The 16,768-nt window shown below is 37.7% G+C and overlaps 1 protein-coding gene across 2 annotated transcripts in view; it reads right to left on the bottom strand.

Moving 5' to 3' along the window:
- SLC39A8 (solute carrier family 39 member 8) overlaps positions 1-16,768 on the bottom strand; it is an 80,373-nt gene that overhangs the window by 27,638 nt on the left and 35,967 nt on the right. For both annotated transcript variants that reach the window (XM_042935817.1, XM_042935816.1), the window contains exons 5-6: positions 16,031-16,153; positions 15,383-15,550 (exon numbers count right to left, since the gene is read on the bottom strand). In XM_042935817.1, the coding sequence (XP_042791751.1) occupies positions 15,383-15,550; positions 16,031-16,153 (291 nt within the window). The remainder of the gene's footprint in view (positions 1-15,382; positions 15,551-16,030; positions 16,154-16,768) is intronic.

Raw genomic sequence — 16,768 nt, 5'->3', positions numbered from 1 at the left:
GAAAAAAAACAGGATGCAGAGTCTTATTTTCGAAAATTCAACGCTTACTAAAAACTATAACAATTAAGGTAATGTGGTATTGGGCCAGGAACTTTTTTAATATACAGATAAACAAAAAAGAATAGAAAACCCACATACAGACATGTTGATAAATAGAAACATCATATATAGCAGAGATAAAAATGATCTATTCAATAAAAGAAGATAAATGCCTATCTATACAGAAAAAAAAAGTAGATTTTTTTCTTATATCATATAGAAAAATAAATTCCACATGACAAATTAAACTTAAAACTTTTAGTAAATAGTATGGAAAGGGACACCTGGGTGGCTCAGTTGGTTAAGCATCCATCTCCGGATTTCTGTTCAGATCATGATCTCACAGTTCCTGAGATCCAGCCCCATGTCAAATTCTGTGCAAACAGCATGGATCTTATTTAGGATTCTCTCTCTCTCTCTCTCTTTCTCTCTCTGCCCCTCCCTTGCATGCTCTCTCACAGTCTCTCTCTCAAAATAAATAGATAAACATTTTTTTAAAGTGTGGAAACATATCTTCTTTACTTTGACAAAGGGAAAGTTTCTTAAACAAAACTCAGTGTAAAAAGCCTGAAGAAAGTATTAATATATTGGCATTAAAATTAAAACTTTCTGAAAACAAAATATAAACTAAGTGAAAAAAGAAATCACAGACTTCAAGAATATATTTGTAGCCCATTTACTCAAAGAAGATTAGGATCTGGAATATATGTAAAACTCCTACAAATGACAAAGACTCTCTGATCAAGCTTTGGTCAGGCTCCTCTGAGCCCTCTTCTCAACGAGGCCTCAATCTTAGGCTTTTGTATGTGTTCTTGCAGGGTCCAGTTGTAACAGGAATCCTGTTAAGTCAGTTTTATAAGGACTCCCCTACCTGTGATGTCTCTTCTTAACAATTTCCTATCCACTGACCCTTTCACTCTGCTTGTTGGTTACAAATCCTCAGCTGCCTTTGCTGTATTCCAGGTTGAGTCCAATCCCTAATCTCTGCAGAGTCGACCCTAGTCTGGACTAAAGTTCTTTCACCATTTTAACAAGCATCAGAATAATTTTTTCTTTAATATAAATCAATAAAAAAACTCAACTAAAAGTATGGGAAATAGATGAACAGGAACACAAAAGTAAGCTTATGATCAATTAACAGATAAAGAGACTCCACTTCACCAGTAATCAGAAATATACAAAGGCAAATCACAAAATCACAAAAAGATATCATTTTAATCACAAAAAACTCATTAAAATTGGCAATAAATTTTTTTACTTAGTTAATTTTTAGAAGGGGGGCGCATGAGTAGGGAAGAAGAGCAGAGTGAGACAAAGAGAGAGGTAGAAAGGGAAAATCTCAAACAGGCTCCACAATCAGCACAGACCCCATTGTGGGGCTCAATCCCACGACCCTGGGATCATGACCTGAGCTGAAATCAAGAGTCAGATGCTCAACCTACTGAGCCACCCAGGTGCTCCAGCAATAAATTTTTTTAAGTATTGCTAAAGAAAATGTGAACTCTCTTCTGCTGTTGACAAGAATGTAAAAAGCATAATAGTTTGGAGAGCAATTTATTGCTATTCAGTAAAATTATCTGTGAGCATACCCTATGACCCATTTCTTCTGAGTTTAGCTATACACCCCAATCTCCCTCACAGAGGTTCTGCAAGACAATCAAGTCTTAATGCCTTAAGGTATCCATCATGTCTAATAAATTATTTTCTCTTCTGTGTATGTAGAATGATACTCTGTACCATCCTCAAAAGATGAGAGAAAACAGTCATTTTTAAATCATTTTCTTGTCTCACAAAGTTGCAGTTGAAGAAAGCTCTAGGTCAATGACTCTGAATCAGAATGTCATCCAAGGGCATTTAGAAGTGTGAAGGTAATGGGGACTATTTTTCCGTTGTCATTAAGGACTGGAGTGCTATGTCTGACAAATAGCACCCCGAGAGCCTTAAATGTTTAATATCCTTCAATGCACAGGGTGCTTTAACACAAAGAATTGTTCTACACGAAATGCCACTAGCATGCACCTCAGCCCTAGACAAACTCTACACCCAGGCACAATGAGACATGGATAAGAATGCACATTGCAGCATTGTTGTTATAGCAAAAAGCTAAAAGAGAAAAACGCAACGTTAGAGGAAATGGATCAACAAGGAGCGGTAACATCACGCAGTTAAAATGAATGAAGTAGAAATAGAAGTACTAAAATCTGGGCAAAAAAAAGGAAGTTGCACAATGAAATGTCCAAAATACTATTTTTCTCAGTTTTAAAAATGAGAAATACATTACTTGTGGATATATAGATACATAATAAAAATATAAGAGCATGAATAGATATGGTAAGGTTAAATTCATGATGATACTGATACAATTCATGTATGTATATGATAGAATACTATAAAGCAGTGAAAATGAATGAACCACTATTCAAGCAACAATATAAATGAACTTCACAAAAATGCTATTGAGCAAAAGAAGCCAGATACAAAAGATTACATACTCTATGAAAAACTCCTATATGACATTAGAGCTCATAGGGGCAGTTTCCTTCGGATGGAAAGGTATAACCACAAGAGAAGGGAAAAAAAGGGTTCTGAATTGCCAGTGATATCCTGTTTCATGGTATAGGTAGTGGTTCCAGGAACAAATTTACTTTGTAAAACTTTGCAGAGGGGCGCCTGGGTGGCTCAGTCGGTTGAGCTTCCGACTTCAGCTCAGCTCATGACCTTGCAGTCTGTGAGTTCGAGCCCCGCATTAGGCTCTGTGCTGACAGCTCAGAGCCTGGAGCCCGCTTCAGATTCTGTGTCTCCCCTCTCTCTGCCCCTCCCCTGTTCATGTTCTGTCTCTCTCTGTCTCAAAAATAAATAAACATTAAAAAAAATTTTTAAAAACTTCATAGAACTGTACAATGATGACCTATCTACTTTTCTGTATGTTTTGTCTCAATAAAAATGTTTATTTAGAGAAAATTTAATCATCTTTCCTCCTTTCTGCTGTCCCACCCCCACCCAGCTCTCTTCCAAGCATCTCTTCCTAACTGCCTAATTTGGGTCAATCACACAATAATTTTTTCTATAACCCAGGCTCATATGCTCATTTTTGGTCTTTCAAGCCTAGAAGACCCAATTCTTGCCAAGACTGACCAATACTACTGGAACTTTTATCATATTTGTCTTTCCCTCTTTCCCACCAACATCAAACAGAATTGTTTTTTATCTTACTCTGCATTTTATAAATCAAGTTCAAAACCAAAACATTTTTGGCATCTTATCCTGATAACTCATAAAAGGCTTTTGTCTACTCTGAGTAGGATCCTTTGAGGATATTTTAAAAGATTCTTTGGATAGGAATAATAGGATAGGAATTAGTCAACATATCTATGTCAATTTCTAGGGAGACTGAAAAAATTTTTCGTGGGAAGTCTTGCCTTTGAATATCTTTTCTCTTTTCTTTTTTATTCTCAGATATTTATTCATTCAACAGAAATTAAATAGAATGTGTATGTACATATATACGGAAGGAAAAGAATGCCCTAAAAGTCTACAAGCTATACACAAGAGTCAAATTCCATAACACTTTAATTGTGTTTGCATGGACCTGATAGTATATATCAATTGATTAAAATTTTAAACTCCACAAAAATAGTAACCATATAATGTTTATCAGGAGATTAGCTAATATCTTCCCCTTTCATTTGGATATCGTAGCAGTCCCTGACTAAAACCCTTAAGCAACTGTCTGTCCTTAAGCAAATAGACAGAGTAGTACAGATTTGACTACCTTGAAAAGCACTTTCATATACATTAACTATTGGATTCTCCCAGCTGTCTAGTAGTTGGTAGTACCAAAGTTCTTTCGTTTAGATATAATGCGTCAGTGGTAACACCAGTCTCCCTGCGTGAAGTCAGGGATGTCCTAGTTGCCCAAATGATTGGTTAATTTAAGGAGTCATAGCAGATAACCCTAAGTCCCTCCTTAGGGATTTCCCTTAGGAACATCTTTAGGAATGTCCTTTCAACTGAATTGAATGTGTCAGAGTGTGACAGAAACGCACTTAGAAGTGCATAGCTGAACAACTCTGATAGAGAATCTGGGGCACAAAAACTGATAATATCATTCAAATGGAAAATTAAATTAGACTTTAAAGTTTTGTTTCATTAAGTAAGAGTAAATGTTTCAAATTCTTTTAGTCTATTTAACAGAAAGTCAATGTCAGACTCGCAAGCATTTACATTCGGAAGGTTGTCTTTATTACCAGATGGCCTTCAAGTTTTAAAAATCAAACTTTAGTTTTTAGGAAAAGTACTCAAATTGTAAAAAAGGTAAATAAAGGAGATAAGAAACCGTGAAATTTTGTATTTTATCCTCTCAATGTGTTACTCTCTGTTTCACTGCATTTCCCAGTGGAAAAATACAAAGAGATTCAAAAGCCTTTGTGGCTTAGTACAAAAAGCCCTCTCGTAAAGGATGTTGTGTAAATAATTAAGCATATAGATTTAGAAGTTATTCCTGGAGGAATGAAGATTCAGTTGATAGGATTTGATGAGATCACTATGATTAAAAACTAAAGAAAGATAAAAACTGGCAAATGGAAGAAGAGAAATATGTATTTATCATATGCATACAATGTATCAGACACACAATTACATAAGTAACCCACAACAAATTATTTAATTTTCCAAAAAAAAAAAAATCATTAGCTTAAGGATTTTTGCTCATCATTTAACAGAAGAGCAAACAAAGGCTCAGAGACATTAATTGATTTTCCCCAAATCATACAACTAACATTTTACTGCTGAGACGTGAACATAGGCCCTGTGTAACGCCACAGCCCTTGCTTCCTCCTCCACATCCAGTTGCCCTGCAAGGGAAAGGAGATTCAGAGACAACACCAGGGAAGTAGTAGTTAACGTGACAGGTGAAAGTTATTACAGCATCACAGAAGCCACCTAAGAAGCAATTCCAAGAGGGAAGGAATGGCTTTCAGTGAAGAACCTGCCTTTATATTCCTAGCATCCAGCCAATAAGAAGTACTCAAGTGTGTGCTAAACTACAGGTATGTCTCAAAAAGAATGAGAATGCATGTTAAGAATACGGCGTGTGGGGTCCCCCGAGTGGCTTAGTCGGTTAAGCGTTTAACTCTGGATTTCGGCTCAGGTCATGATCTCACAGTTCATGAGTTCGAGCCCTGCATCAAGCTCTGCGCTGACAGAGCAGAGCCTGCTTGGAATTCTCTTTCTCTCTCCCTCTCTCTGCACCACCCCTGCTCTCGCTCTCTCTCTCCCTAAAAATAAACAAACATTTATAAAAAAAGAATATAGTGTGCCACTTAGAAAAATCACTTGTATCACCCAATAAGAAATTTCAGAGAACAGGTAGTAATTTTTTTTTAAATCAGACATGATTAAACATTTGAGGAAATGATTAAAAAGAGGAAGGCACACATAAAGACTAGTTAGCAAGTGAAAATAATGGGCAGGGTAGCACAGGGTAAGGGTTAACAGATGGGCCTATGATCAGGGTGTCTGGGTTTAATCCTAACCTAACACCTGTGTGACTTACGTTAAGTTACTTAACGTCTCTGTACATCAGTTCCCACATTGTTAACATGGAGATAATAACTGTACGGACCTCATAGGGTTGTTTCTATGAGGAATAAATGAATTAATATACATAAAGTACTTAAGAAAGTATCTGACACAGAGTTTTCGGTATTAGTTTTTCAAGAAGCTGGACAGTGTAGGGAGAGGGAGGGTTGAAAAATCTTGGGGAGTAGCAGAGTCAGGAAGAAAGAATAAGGTAAAAAGACCTGAACCCATGTTTGTAGACATGGGGAGAAGGAGAGATTCAGGAAAGATAAATGGAAACAGGAAAAAGCCATGGGAAAGATGATCACATTTGGAGGAACTTGCTTTAAAAAGAGAAAGGAGGGATGTCTGGGTGGGTGGCCTGGTCGGTTAAGCGTCCACATCTGACTCTTGATTTCGGCTCAGGTCATGATCTCATGGTTCATGAGACTGAGCCCCATGTCAGGCTCTGTGCTGACAGCCCAGAGCCTGCTTGGAATTCTCTCTCTCCCTCTCTCTCTCTCTCAAAATAAACTTAAAAAAAAAAAAAAAAAAAAAAAAAAAACTTAAAGAAAAAAAAAAAAAAAGACAGAGAGAGAAAGGATACAAGTCCTGACACAAATATGAAGGTGGAGAGCAGATAAGGAGACAGAGAAGTTTTCAGGACATAAGAGATGACATGAGACAGCCAAGTTCACAGATTCCAAATAACGATCTCCATCTCACTAAAGAAGCAAAGGTAGGAGTGGGTATTTTGCAGAGTAATGAGAAGATTTTAGAACAGATATTCTTAAAAATTTGAAAAGGTTCACTAGAAATGAATAAAAATGTAGTTAGTATTAGAGAAGTGGGCTAAATTCAGAGAGGAATCAGGTATCAAGTTTTGTGACTTTCTAGCACAAAGACTAGAGCCAGATAAAATGGCCTGCAGGGCAAGGAAGTGTTGAGATCCAGTGAGAGCAAATTTTCCTGATGTTGGATCTCTACCCAGAACTCCTCTTCACTAATGTCCAGGGACATCATCTGCTTTTCCATAAATACCAGTCAATCAAGAAATATGAAAATAACTTCTTACATGATCTTATTACTTACACAGTTTTCAGTTTTAACTAGTGCCTGATATAACCACATATAGGAAAGAAGGCGTTTTCTGTTTTCCAAATATTATGATTTTATTTTTTTAATATGAAATTTATTGTCAAATTGGTTTCCATACAACACCCAGTGCTCATCCCAACAGGTGCCCTCCTCAATGCCCATCACACCCTCCCCTCCCTCCCACCCCCCCATCAACCCTCAGTTTGTTCTCAGTTTTTAAGAGTCTCTTATGATTTGGCTCCCTCTCTCTCTAACTTTTTTTTTAATTCCTTCCCCTCCCCCATGGTCTTCTGTTAAGTTTCTGAGGATCCACATAAGAGTGAAAACATATGGTACCTATATTTCTCTGTATGACTTCAAATATTGTGATTTTAAACAATCAGTAGGCTTTGAGTGAAATATAGCAGAATGGATATATATATATATATATATATACATATATATATATATATATATTTATCTGTAGTCCCTCCTGAAACTCCTTAAAATAAAGAAATAAAAGGGTCATAACGTCACAGGACAGAAAGCATGACAGATGATATGACAACATTAAGATATTTATTTTGGAAGATGAAAAGTGGAGGATCATGGGGCGCCTGGGTGGCTTGGTCGGTTAAGCTTCCGACTTCAGCTCAGGTCATGATCTCACGGTCTGTGAGTTCGAGCCCCGCGTCGGGCTCTGTGCTGACAGCTCAGAGCCTGGAGCCTGTTTCAGATTCTGTGTTTCCCTCTCTCTCTGCTCCTCCCCCGTTCATGCTCTGTCTCTCTCTGTCTCAAAAATAAAATAAAACGTAAAAAAAAATTTAAAAAAAAAAAAAAAGAAAAGTGGAGGATCATTCTAACTGACTTCATACAAGAAAAAAGTCAACAAGAAACAAGGTGATGTGGGGCCAAGAATCTCAGAGAACTTTAGGAAATGGAGGCACCAAGTACTTCTCAAGGTGATGGAAGAAGAGTGGAACTAAAAATAAGAGAATTCAGGAGCACCTGGGTGGCTCAGTTGGTTAAGCGCCCAGCTCTGAATTTCAGCTCAGGTCATGATCTCACGGTTCATGGGATAGAGCCCTGAGCCAGGCCCTGCGCTGACAGCATAGAACCTGCTTGGGATTCTCTCTCTTTCTGTCTCTCAAATAAATAAACATTAAAAGGAAAAAGAAGAGAATTCACTGTAAGTTTATTAAGGGAGCAATCAGAACCCCAGATCTTTGCTCCCAAGACCATGCATCAAGGCAACCACCCCAAATGATGACTACAGACTCACACTTTGAGAAAATTGAAGCAGAGAGACCTTTCCTTTAAGGACTCAAAGAAAACTGAAAGCTGAAATGAAGTGTGGTGTTGAAGACAGGGGTATGAAGTCAGATAGGCCCAGTGCCCAGTCCCCTTCTCTTCCCACACGACTCCCAACATGGACAGCCAGGAATGCACACCTGCCTTCCCACCTCTGGGCAGGAATGGGGAAAAACCAAGCACCCAAGGGAAAAGACCTATATAAGCCCCACACATATAGACAGGGCTTCTCAACAGTTTTTTGGTTTTTTTTTTCTATCTCATACTTTAAAAAAAAGAATGTAGGGGTGCTGGCTGGCTCAGTCAGTAGAGCACACAACACTTGATCTTGGGGTTGTGAGTTCGAGCCCCACATGTAGTGTGGAGTTTACTTTTTTTTTTAGTGTTTATTTATTTTCGAGACAGAGAGAGAGCATGAATGGGGGAGGGGCAGAGAGAGAGGGAGACACAGAATCAGAAGCAGGCTCCAGGCTCTGAGCCGTCAGCCCAGAGCCTGACGCGAGGCTCGAACTCACAAACCGTGAGATCATGACCTGAGCTGAAGTTGGACGCTCAACTGACTGAGCCACCCAGGCGCCCCTGGAGTTTACTTTTAAAAAGAAGAATGCTTTCCACATTCTGGTATATTTCAGTTAGGTTATGAAAGGGCAGAAAGTTTATTCTATCCTATTGATGTATACTCAGTACTTAGAATAGTGCCAAGCACATATTAGGCACTCAGTAAATACTTGATGAATGAATTAAGTGTATTTAACATCTACTGGACTCACATGAAGACCCAAGCACCTCAAAAATGTAATCTCTCAATTTGGAGATTATTGCTTCATGTCGGTTATTGACAAAGTAAGTGCCTCTAACATCACCACATTTTGCAGCTAAATTCTACTTCGTTGCACCTCAGTTTTTTAAAGTATTTATTTATTTATTTACTTATTTACAGACAGAGAGTGACAGAGACAGCACAAGTGGGGAGGAGCAGAGAGACGGAGAGAGAATCCCAAGCAGGCTCTGCACTACCAGCACAGAGCCCAATGTGGGGCTCACACTCACAAATCATGACCTGAGCTGAAATCAAGAGTCAGATGCTTAACCGACTGAGCCACCCAGGCACCCCTTTTGCACCTCAATTTTAAACATAAAATTCACTATAGTTAACTTCTAAAAATGGCTGATAATAATTGTTCTTTTATTAGGGGAAAAAAAGGTGACTCATCCCTTTGTCTTTATTGGCATCAATTCCCCAATGAAAGCACAAAAGGTTTCCTTTAGAAAAAAGACTGATTACAGACTACAGGAGAAATAAGTCACATGGTCCCTCTAGTGGCCCAGAAAAAGCTAACACTCTCCAGAGTACCTGACATTTCTAGGAAGTCAACACCTAACAAATACAGTCCTTCTAAAGCTATAGATTCCCAGGGAAAAGACTCATCTGGCTGTACAGATAGATACTTACATGATTTCACAGGGTTATATAATAGAAAGAGAAAAGAAGAAAACAGCAAGTGTCACTGGGAGAGCTGTGAAACATCACCTAGTGGCAATAACTGAATAAGGCACACACACATACACCTGTGCATTACATGGATTATGGTGCCTAACATTTACAGGATCTGGAGCAAGGGTACTAAGGAAGCCTTACTAATTTGTCTAAATATTTAAAATATTTAGCCTGGGTGGCTCAGTTGCTTAAGCGTCCAACTTCAGTTCAGGTCATGATCTCGCGGTTCCTGAGGTCGAGCCCCACGTCGGACTCTGTGCTGACAGCTCAGAGACTGGAGCCTGCCTCAGATTCTGTGTCTCCCTCTCTCTCTCTGCCCCTCCCCCACTCACACTCTGTCTCTCTCTGCCTCTCAAAAATGAATAAATGTCAAAAAATGTTAAAGATAAAGTTATAATCAAGCTAATAAACTGTTAAATAAAATATCTTCTATCCTCTTACTGTAATAAATATACTTTCATGCCAATACATTTTTTTTTAATGGGTAGAGCTCTGGTTTTTATATGACTGAACACAGACAAAATACCAAAGGCAACTAAATTGCATAGCTGAGTATTCTATGATGGACCAGAATTGTTTGGATGAATATTTATAAAGACATCCCTAAGACATGCATTTTAATTATTCTGTAACAATGCTTTTGTTCTTCCTATATTCTAGCAAAATCTAGAATCACAATATTACCTAGATTGTCATATAATTTACATTCTATTGATAGAATGTCAAATTAGACTACCTTTCTTAACTCACTCTTAGCTTCTTATTATTTTCAATTTGGAAAAAAAAAACTTCATTGAAGCAATAGCAACAAGAATCATCAACAAAATTCTTAAGGCAATAAATACTTGGACTCAGAAATGAACCATGAATTTTCCATGTCCTGTTCTTCCAATGGGGTCATATAGGTTAAATCCTTTTTATCATATAAAAACTAGAGGAGCACCTGGGTGGTTCAGTTGGTTAAGCATCCAACTCTTGATATCAGCTCAGGTCCTGATCTCACCATCGTAGGATCCAGCCCTGCATCAGACTCTGTGCTGAGAGCCTGCTTGGGATTTTCTCTGTCTCTGCCCCTTCCCCACTTCCTCTCTCTCAAAAATAAATAAACATTTTAAAAAGTTAGAAAATGTTTAAAAAATGGTTTTAACGTTTGTTTATTTTTAAGAGAGAGACAGAAACAAAGGGTGAGTGTGGGAGGGACAGAGAGAGAGGGAGACACAGGATCCAAAGCAGGCTTCAGGCTCTGAGGTGTCAGCACAGAACTTGACGTGGGGCTCAAACCCATGAACCGTGACTCAAACCCATGAACTGTGACATCATGACCTGAGCTGAAGTTGGCTGCTTAACTGATTGAGCCACCCAGGTGCCCCAAATTAGAAAATATTTTAATTTTATTATTAAAATCACTATCATATATATTACTCTATTATCTCTTAAAGCAATATCTTAGCTCTTAGGGTATTTCTAAAATTCTACTGCTTTCAATTTTGTGTGTGTGTGTTTTATTTATTTTACTTTTTTAATGTTTTTATTTATTTTAGAAGGAGAGAGAGAGAGAGCACCAGCCAGGGAGGGGCAGAGAGAGAAGGAGACACAGAATCCAAAGCAGGTTCCAGGCTCTGAACTGTCAGCACAGAGCTCGATGCGGGGCTCGAATTCGTGAACCACGAGACCATGACCTGAGTCAAAGTCAGATGCTTAACCGACTGAACCACCCAGGTGCCTGTTGTGTGTGTGTTTTAAAAGCAATTTTACTTTATTTTATTTTTATTTATTTAAATCCAAGTTACTTAGCATATAGTGTAGTATTGGTTTCAAGAACAGAATTTAGTGATTCCTCACTTACATATGACACCCAGTGGTCATCACAAGTGCCCTCCTGAATGCCCATCACCCATCTAGCCCATCCCCCCACTCACCTCCCCTCCAGCAACCCTCAGTTTGTTCTCTATGTAAAAGAGTCTCTTATGATTTGCCTACTTCTTTGTCTTTATCTTATTTTTCCTTCTCTTTCCTTATGTTCATCTGTTCTGTTTCTTAAATTCCACATATGAATGAAATCATAAGATATTTGTCTTTCTCTGACTGGCCTATTTCGCTAGCATAATACACTCTAGTTCTATCCACGTTGTTGCAAATGGCAAGATTGCATTCTTTTTGATCACCAAGTAATATTCCATTTACATACATACATACACACACACACACACACACACACACACACACACACACCACTTCGTCTTTATCCATTCATCAGTTGATGGGCATTTAGGGTCTTTCTATAATTTGGCTATTGTTGATAGTGCTGCCAAAGACACTGGAGTACATGTGCCCCTTCAAATCACCATTTTTGTATCCTTTGGATAAATACCTAGTAGTGCAATTGCTGGTTCTATTTTTAATTTTTTGAGGAACCTCCAGACTGTTTTCCAGAGTGGCTGCACTAGTTTGCATTCCCACCAACAATGTAAAAATATTGCCCTTTCTCCACATCTTTGCCAGCATCTGTTGTTTCCTGACTTGTTAGTTTTAGCCATTCTGACAGGTGTGAGGTGGTATCTCATTGTGGTTTGATTTATATTTCCCTGATGCTGAGTGATGCTGAATATCTTTTCATGTGTCTGTTAGCCATCTCTATGACTTCTTTGGAAAAGTGTCTGTTCATGTGTTCTGCCCATTTCTTCACTGGATTATTTGTTTTTTGAGTGTTGAGTTTGATAAGTTCTCCATAGATTTTGGATAGTAACACTTTATCCAACATGTCATTTGCAAATACCTTCTCCCATTCTGTCAGTTGCCTTTTAGTTTTGTTGATTGTTTCCTTCCTTGTGCAGGAGATTTTAATCTTGATAAAGTCCCAATAGCTCATTTTTGCTTTTGTTCCCTTTCCTCCAGAGACATGTCTAGTAAGAATGTGCTGTGGCTGAGGTCAAAGCGGTTGCTGCTGGTTTTCCCCTATAGGATTTTTTGAATGCAATATAAAAAGAAAACTGAAAATAATGGGTCTCCTAGGTGGCTCAAGCGGTTAAGCGACTGACTCTTGATTTCAGCTCAGGTCAGGATCTCATGGTTCATGGAATTGAGCTGTCAGTGCAGAGTCTGCCTGGGATTCTCTCTCTCCTCCCCCACCTCTCTCTGCCTCTACCCATGCTGGCACTCTCCCTCTCTCAAAATAAATAAATAAACATTTTTAAAAAAGAAAATTGAAAATAATAGACATTACTCAGTACTTACGTCTATCTTCATTTAAGACTACACCTTCAACCATATGGCCAGAAAATAGTCCCCATAAGAAGTCAGTGTCAGGACTATTTGTATGGCTCATCTCAAAGCCTGGTGCACGGCTGTCATCCTGGAACACATCTTCTCTGACTGGAGTTGGACTTCTAATTCCTGGAAGTATATTTCCAGAATCCCAGCTTCATTGCACCCTCTCACTAGATTGGTAGTTTACCTTGATTTACAATTCCACAGTTGTTTCTATTCAGAATACCAAAGGAATAGTGTCACTGGTCTCCAGAATTGGTATCAGAAGTCCAATACCATTTCAATTCCAGTTCCCTTGTATATAAGCCATTTGATCACTCTCAAAGATTTTAGAACAGTTTTTTCTCAGATATTTGCATAGCTGGTTCTTCTTTCTCATTATCCAATTCTCTGCTGATCTGTGGAGGGACCTTTGTTGATCAAAGAAGCCCCCACGTGTCACCCCACATCACCATATTGTATTTTCACCAAAGTATTGCTACATGAAATTTTCTTGTTCTACTCTTTTCTATATTGTCTACTGAATAAACTATGGCTTCACAAGAATTCATTTGCTTCTGAATCCCCAGGGCCCAGGACAGTGAGCAGGTACTCAATAAATGTTTATTGAGTAAATGAATGAAATCCTGTGTACTAGCACTACCAGAAATAGAGTAAGAATAACTTTTCAACTGATATTTCTAAATTATGTGAAACAGGATCATGTGTAGGATCCCATTTTTGTCAGGGTGCTAATATTTATACAAACATGTCTTCTGGCCATAGTAAATCATAAATCAGGATCCCAAAAACTTTAAAACTAAAATCAAACTTTTGATCAGTTAAATTTATTTGCCCTCAGAAAGCAACAGCCTAGGGTCAAATTATCTTCTTCCTCTAAGAAAATTAATATTTATCAAGTCAAGAGTTAATGTCATCATCTTGATTCTAGTAGAGAATTTGTGACCTGAGGAAGGCAATCCAGCAAGAGTGCAGGCTTCAACATCAGATGGCCTCAATCCTGATCCAGGCTTTGCCACGCAGGAGCTGTGTGTCCTTGGGGTGGTTAACCTTTCTAAGCTACAATCTCTGAATTATGACACTTCCTATCTCCTAGACTATGATGAGGGTCCAAGGAGGCCATTCACTTAAAATTCTAGGCTGAGTCCCTGAGCATTAATAAATGTTAGCTATAATTATTGTGTGAAACTATCTACTTGAACATTTCATATTCTTTGCAAAATCTTGGCTGAAAACATCATTCATTACATTGCATGAAATAATTTCCTCTCTTAGTTTAGTGCTAACACAAAACTGCCTCTTCAAACACACTTGAGATTTTCCTTAATCAGGTGGGGCAAAGTATATGATGGATCATGTTTTCTTTCCAGAAGGAAACTCAGGTCATTTGCCATAACAACCTCTTCCAGATATCTTTTTTCTACTTAATTGTTTTTTCCTAGCAGACTTTCCTTGATTCAATGTTTCTTTTCTATATTATGTTTAACCTTGTAGCTTCTGGATCTACTATTTACTAGCTGAGTGACCCTGCAGAAGTTATTCAATATCTAAAGTCCCATTTTCTTCATCTGTCAAATGAGAATTATTATGAACACAAATGACACTGTTACCCGAGCACCCCTTTTTCCTAAACACTCCTCTACTCCACCCATACGCCCTGGCAGTCATACAAGGGGCCCAACTCTCTCTATTAGTCTAGAAGTGGACATCTAATGCAAGCCGGACCAAGGAGACACTTGCCAGGAATTTTGTATTTAGAACTGAAAGAGTCAGGTTAAATTTCCTTCTAGTGGCTGAAATTATAAGACATAAATCTCAGGAGTTGCTGGTGGCTGTGTTTCCCACCTATGGAAGGAGTCACTGCACAGTGAAAGAATGGCTCTAAGATACAGGAAGGAGGAGAGGGCAAAGGAGTTCTAACAGTCCTAATGGTTCCTAGGTTCTCACTCTTCCTATAGCCTGGCTGTTCCATTAGACAGCCCACTGTCTTTCCAATAAACTCTCCTTTCTGCATGCATAATTTGTGTTTGATTCCCATCATTTGAAACTGAAACAGTTCTAATACGTAGAAAATAAACCCTACTTTGAATAATTGCTATAAAAAGTAAATGAGACAAAACAATTAAGTGCCTAGCATATTACCTGGCACATAATACTTACTCAAGAAATGATTCCTATTAACATTATTTAGAAGATGGAGATACAAATCCTAAATCAATTAATTAATGAACATGACTTTAATAGCTTACAAATTTTGTTTCTTGCAGTTTCAAAATTACTCAAAAGGATTCTTTGGTTTTGGATCTTGAAAGAATTGCAAAATAAGAGAAATGCTCTCATTAAGTTTGCTACATAGCACTAAATCTAAGTTACTCATACATACAGTTAAATGATTTTAGGGAACAGTGAAGTCTCAGATCCAGTAACCCACAATTTCTTGCTTAACTCACTTGTTTAGAGTAAATATAGGGAGGAAAATTGGAAAAAGAATACAGACTCACATTCCACTTACTTCCACATATACAAGAATAAGTGAGACGCACTTCAGTGTATAAATATTGACTTGGCTGCATTCACAGAAGTCTTCACATTGTATAAAGGATGCAATATAGTAAAGTGAAAATGCCATACCTGGAGAGATACCACACTGACATTATCAAAATGGATGTGTCCGTTAGGTTCTGTGACAGCTGGATTTGCATAACATGTGACACCATTGATTGCAGGTAACGTTTTAGGTTGATGAGTTTTCTCACGAGAAGGACCAAAATCATCATTTGAAAAGTGGGTATGATCATTCTACATGAAACAATGTTTAAAGGAAGAAGAGGTTATAAGAAGGAAACATGGTACCTCACACATCCAAGAAAGCAGGGAGTCTAGTGCTTTTTATTCGTAAGAGAAAATCTGTATGACTATTCAATATGTAATCTTTTTAGATTTATAAACGTATCTTCATTTATTAGATTTTGTTTTTTCTGTTTGTTCACGTTAGGGTACATATGCCTCCTTATTTTGATGAACATGAATGAATACAAATTGTGCACATTTTTTGACATTTAATTGTTGGTACTCATTCCAAATTCCACAGTATGAATCAAGTGTTTCTCTTACCCTTATTAATATATGGACTCTTTTCTTTCTCCTCACATTCACCAGCCTAATAACTGAGTAGTTCATAGAATTATAAGGATAAAATTCCTGCCTTTATATGCCTATACAGCTATTAAGTAGATGTAGGGGGTCAAACATCATATATTTTAAATAAAGTCCATTTACCTGACCATACGCCTTTAATAACATCTTAAGCACTCTTTCAAAAAAGAAAAGTATATAAAAGCCACCAAACACAGCAACCGCCTTCTCAACATAGTTGTCACTTTTGGGATTGAATCCAAAAGCCTAAAAGAGAAAAAAGTTCAGGTAAAACTAAGTACTTTAACTTGGTTTTTAGAAAATAATACCAAAATTTTTCAGTATACAATTTTTACCAAAGTTCTAAGTCCATCTTCAGATGAGGTAATATTGGGAAATACCCACAAAAATTACAAAACAAAAACTCTGAAATTTAAGTAGCCAAACTGTAAGAGATCACACAGTGGTCTTATAACCAAAGTTCTGTTAATTAAAGACCCAGAATATCTTCTAGTTTCTTGGCTATATCCTTCAGAAATATTTGCCTTGAGAGAGGAATTTTTAGTAGTAAAGAAGAAGCACTGATTCTCATCTTTATAGATAATATTAGATCTGGGTAATAAAAAAGCGAGACATTGATAATCCATTTTCTCTTAAAAGTAATGTATTTGTCCATCATATCCAGAGTCAAATTGTTAAAGCAAACATGGCAAATCCACTTGGATTACGGTTTTCCCAAGAGAGACCTTCTTAAACCTAGAGGGTCCTGGTAGGTCCTAAAGAGATAAAGAATTCAAGGGCTGAGCCCAAGAAAGATTTTCACACACAGACACACACACACACACACACACACACACACACACACACGAGAATGAAATAATC

The sequence above is a fragment of the Panthera leo genome, chromosome B1, assembly GCF_018350215.1.
Source record: "Panthera leo isolate Ple1 chromosome B1, P.leo_Ple1_pat1.1, whole genome shotgun sequence".
Taxonomy (NCBI): domain Eukaryota; kingdom Metazoa; phylum Chordata; class Mammalia; order Carnivora; family Felidae; genus Panthera; species Panthera leo.
The sequence above is the reverse complement of the archived record's forward strand: the minus strand, read 5'-3'. Positions and strand labels throughout refer to the sequence as shown.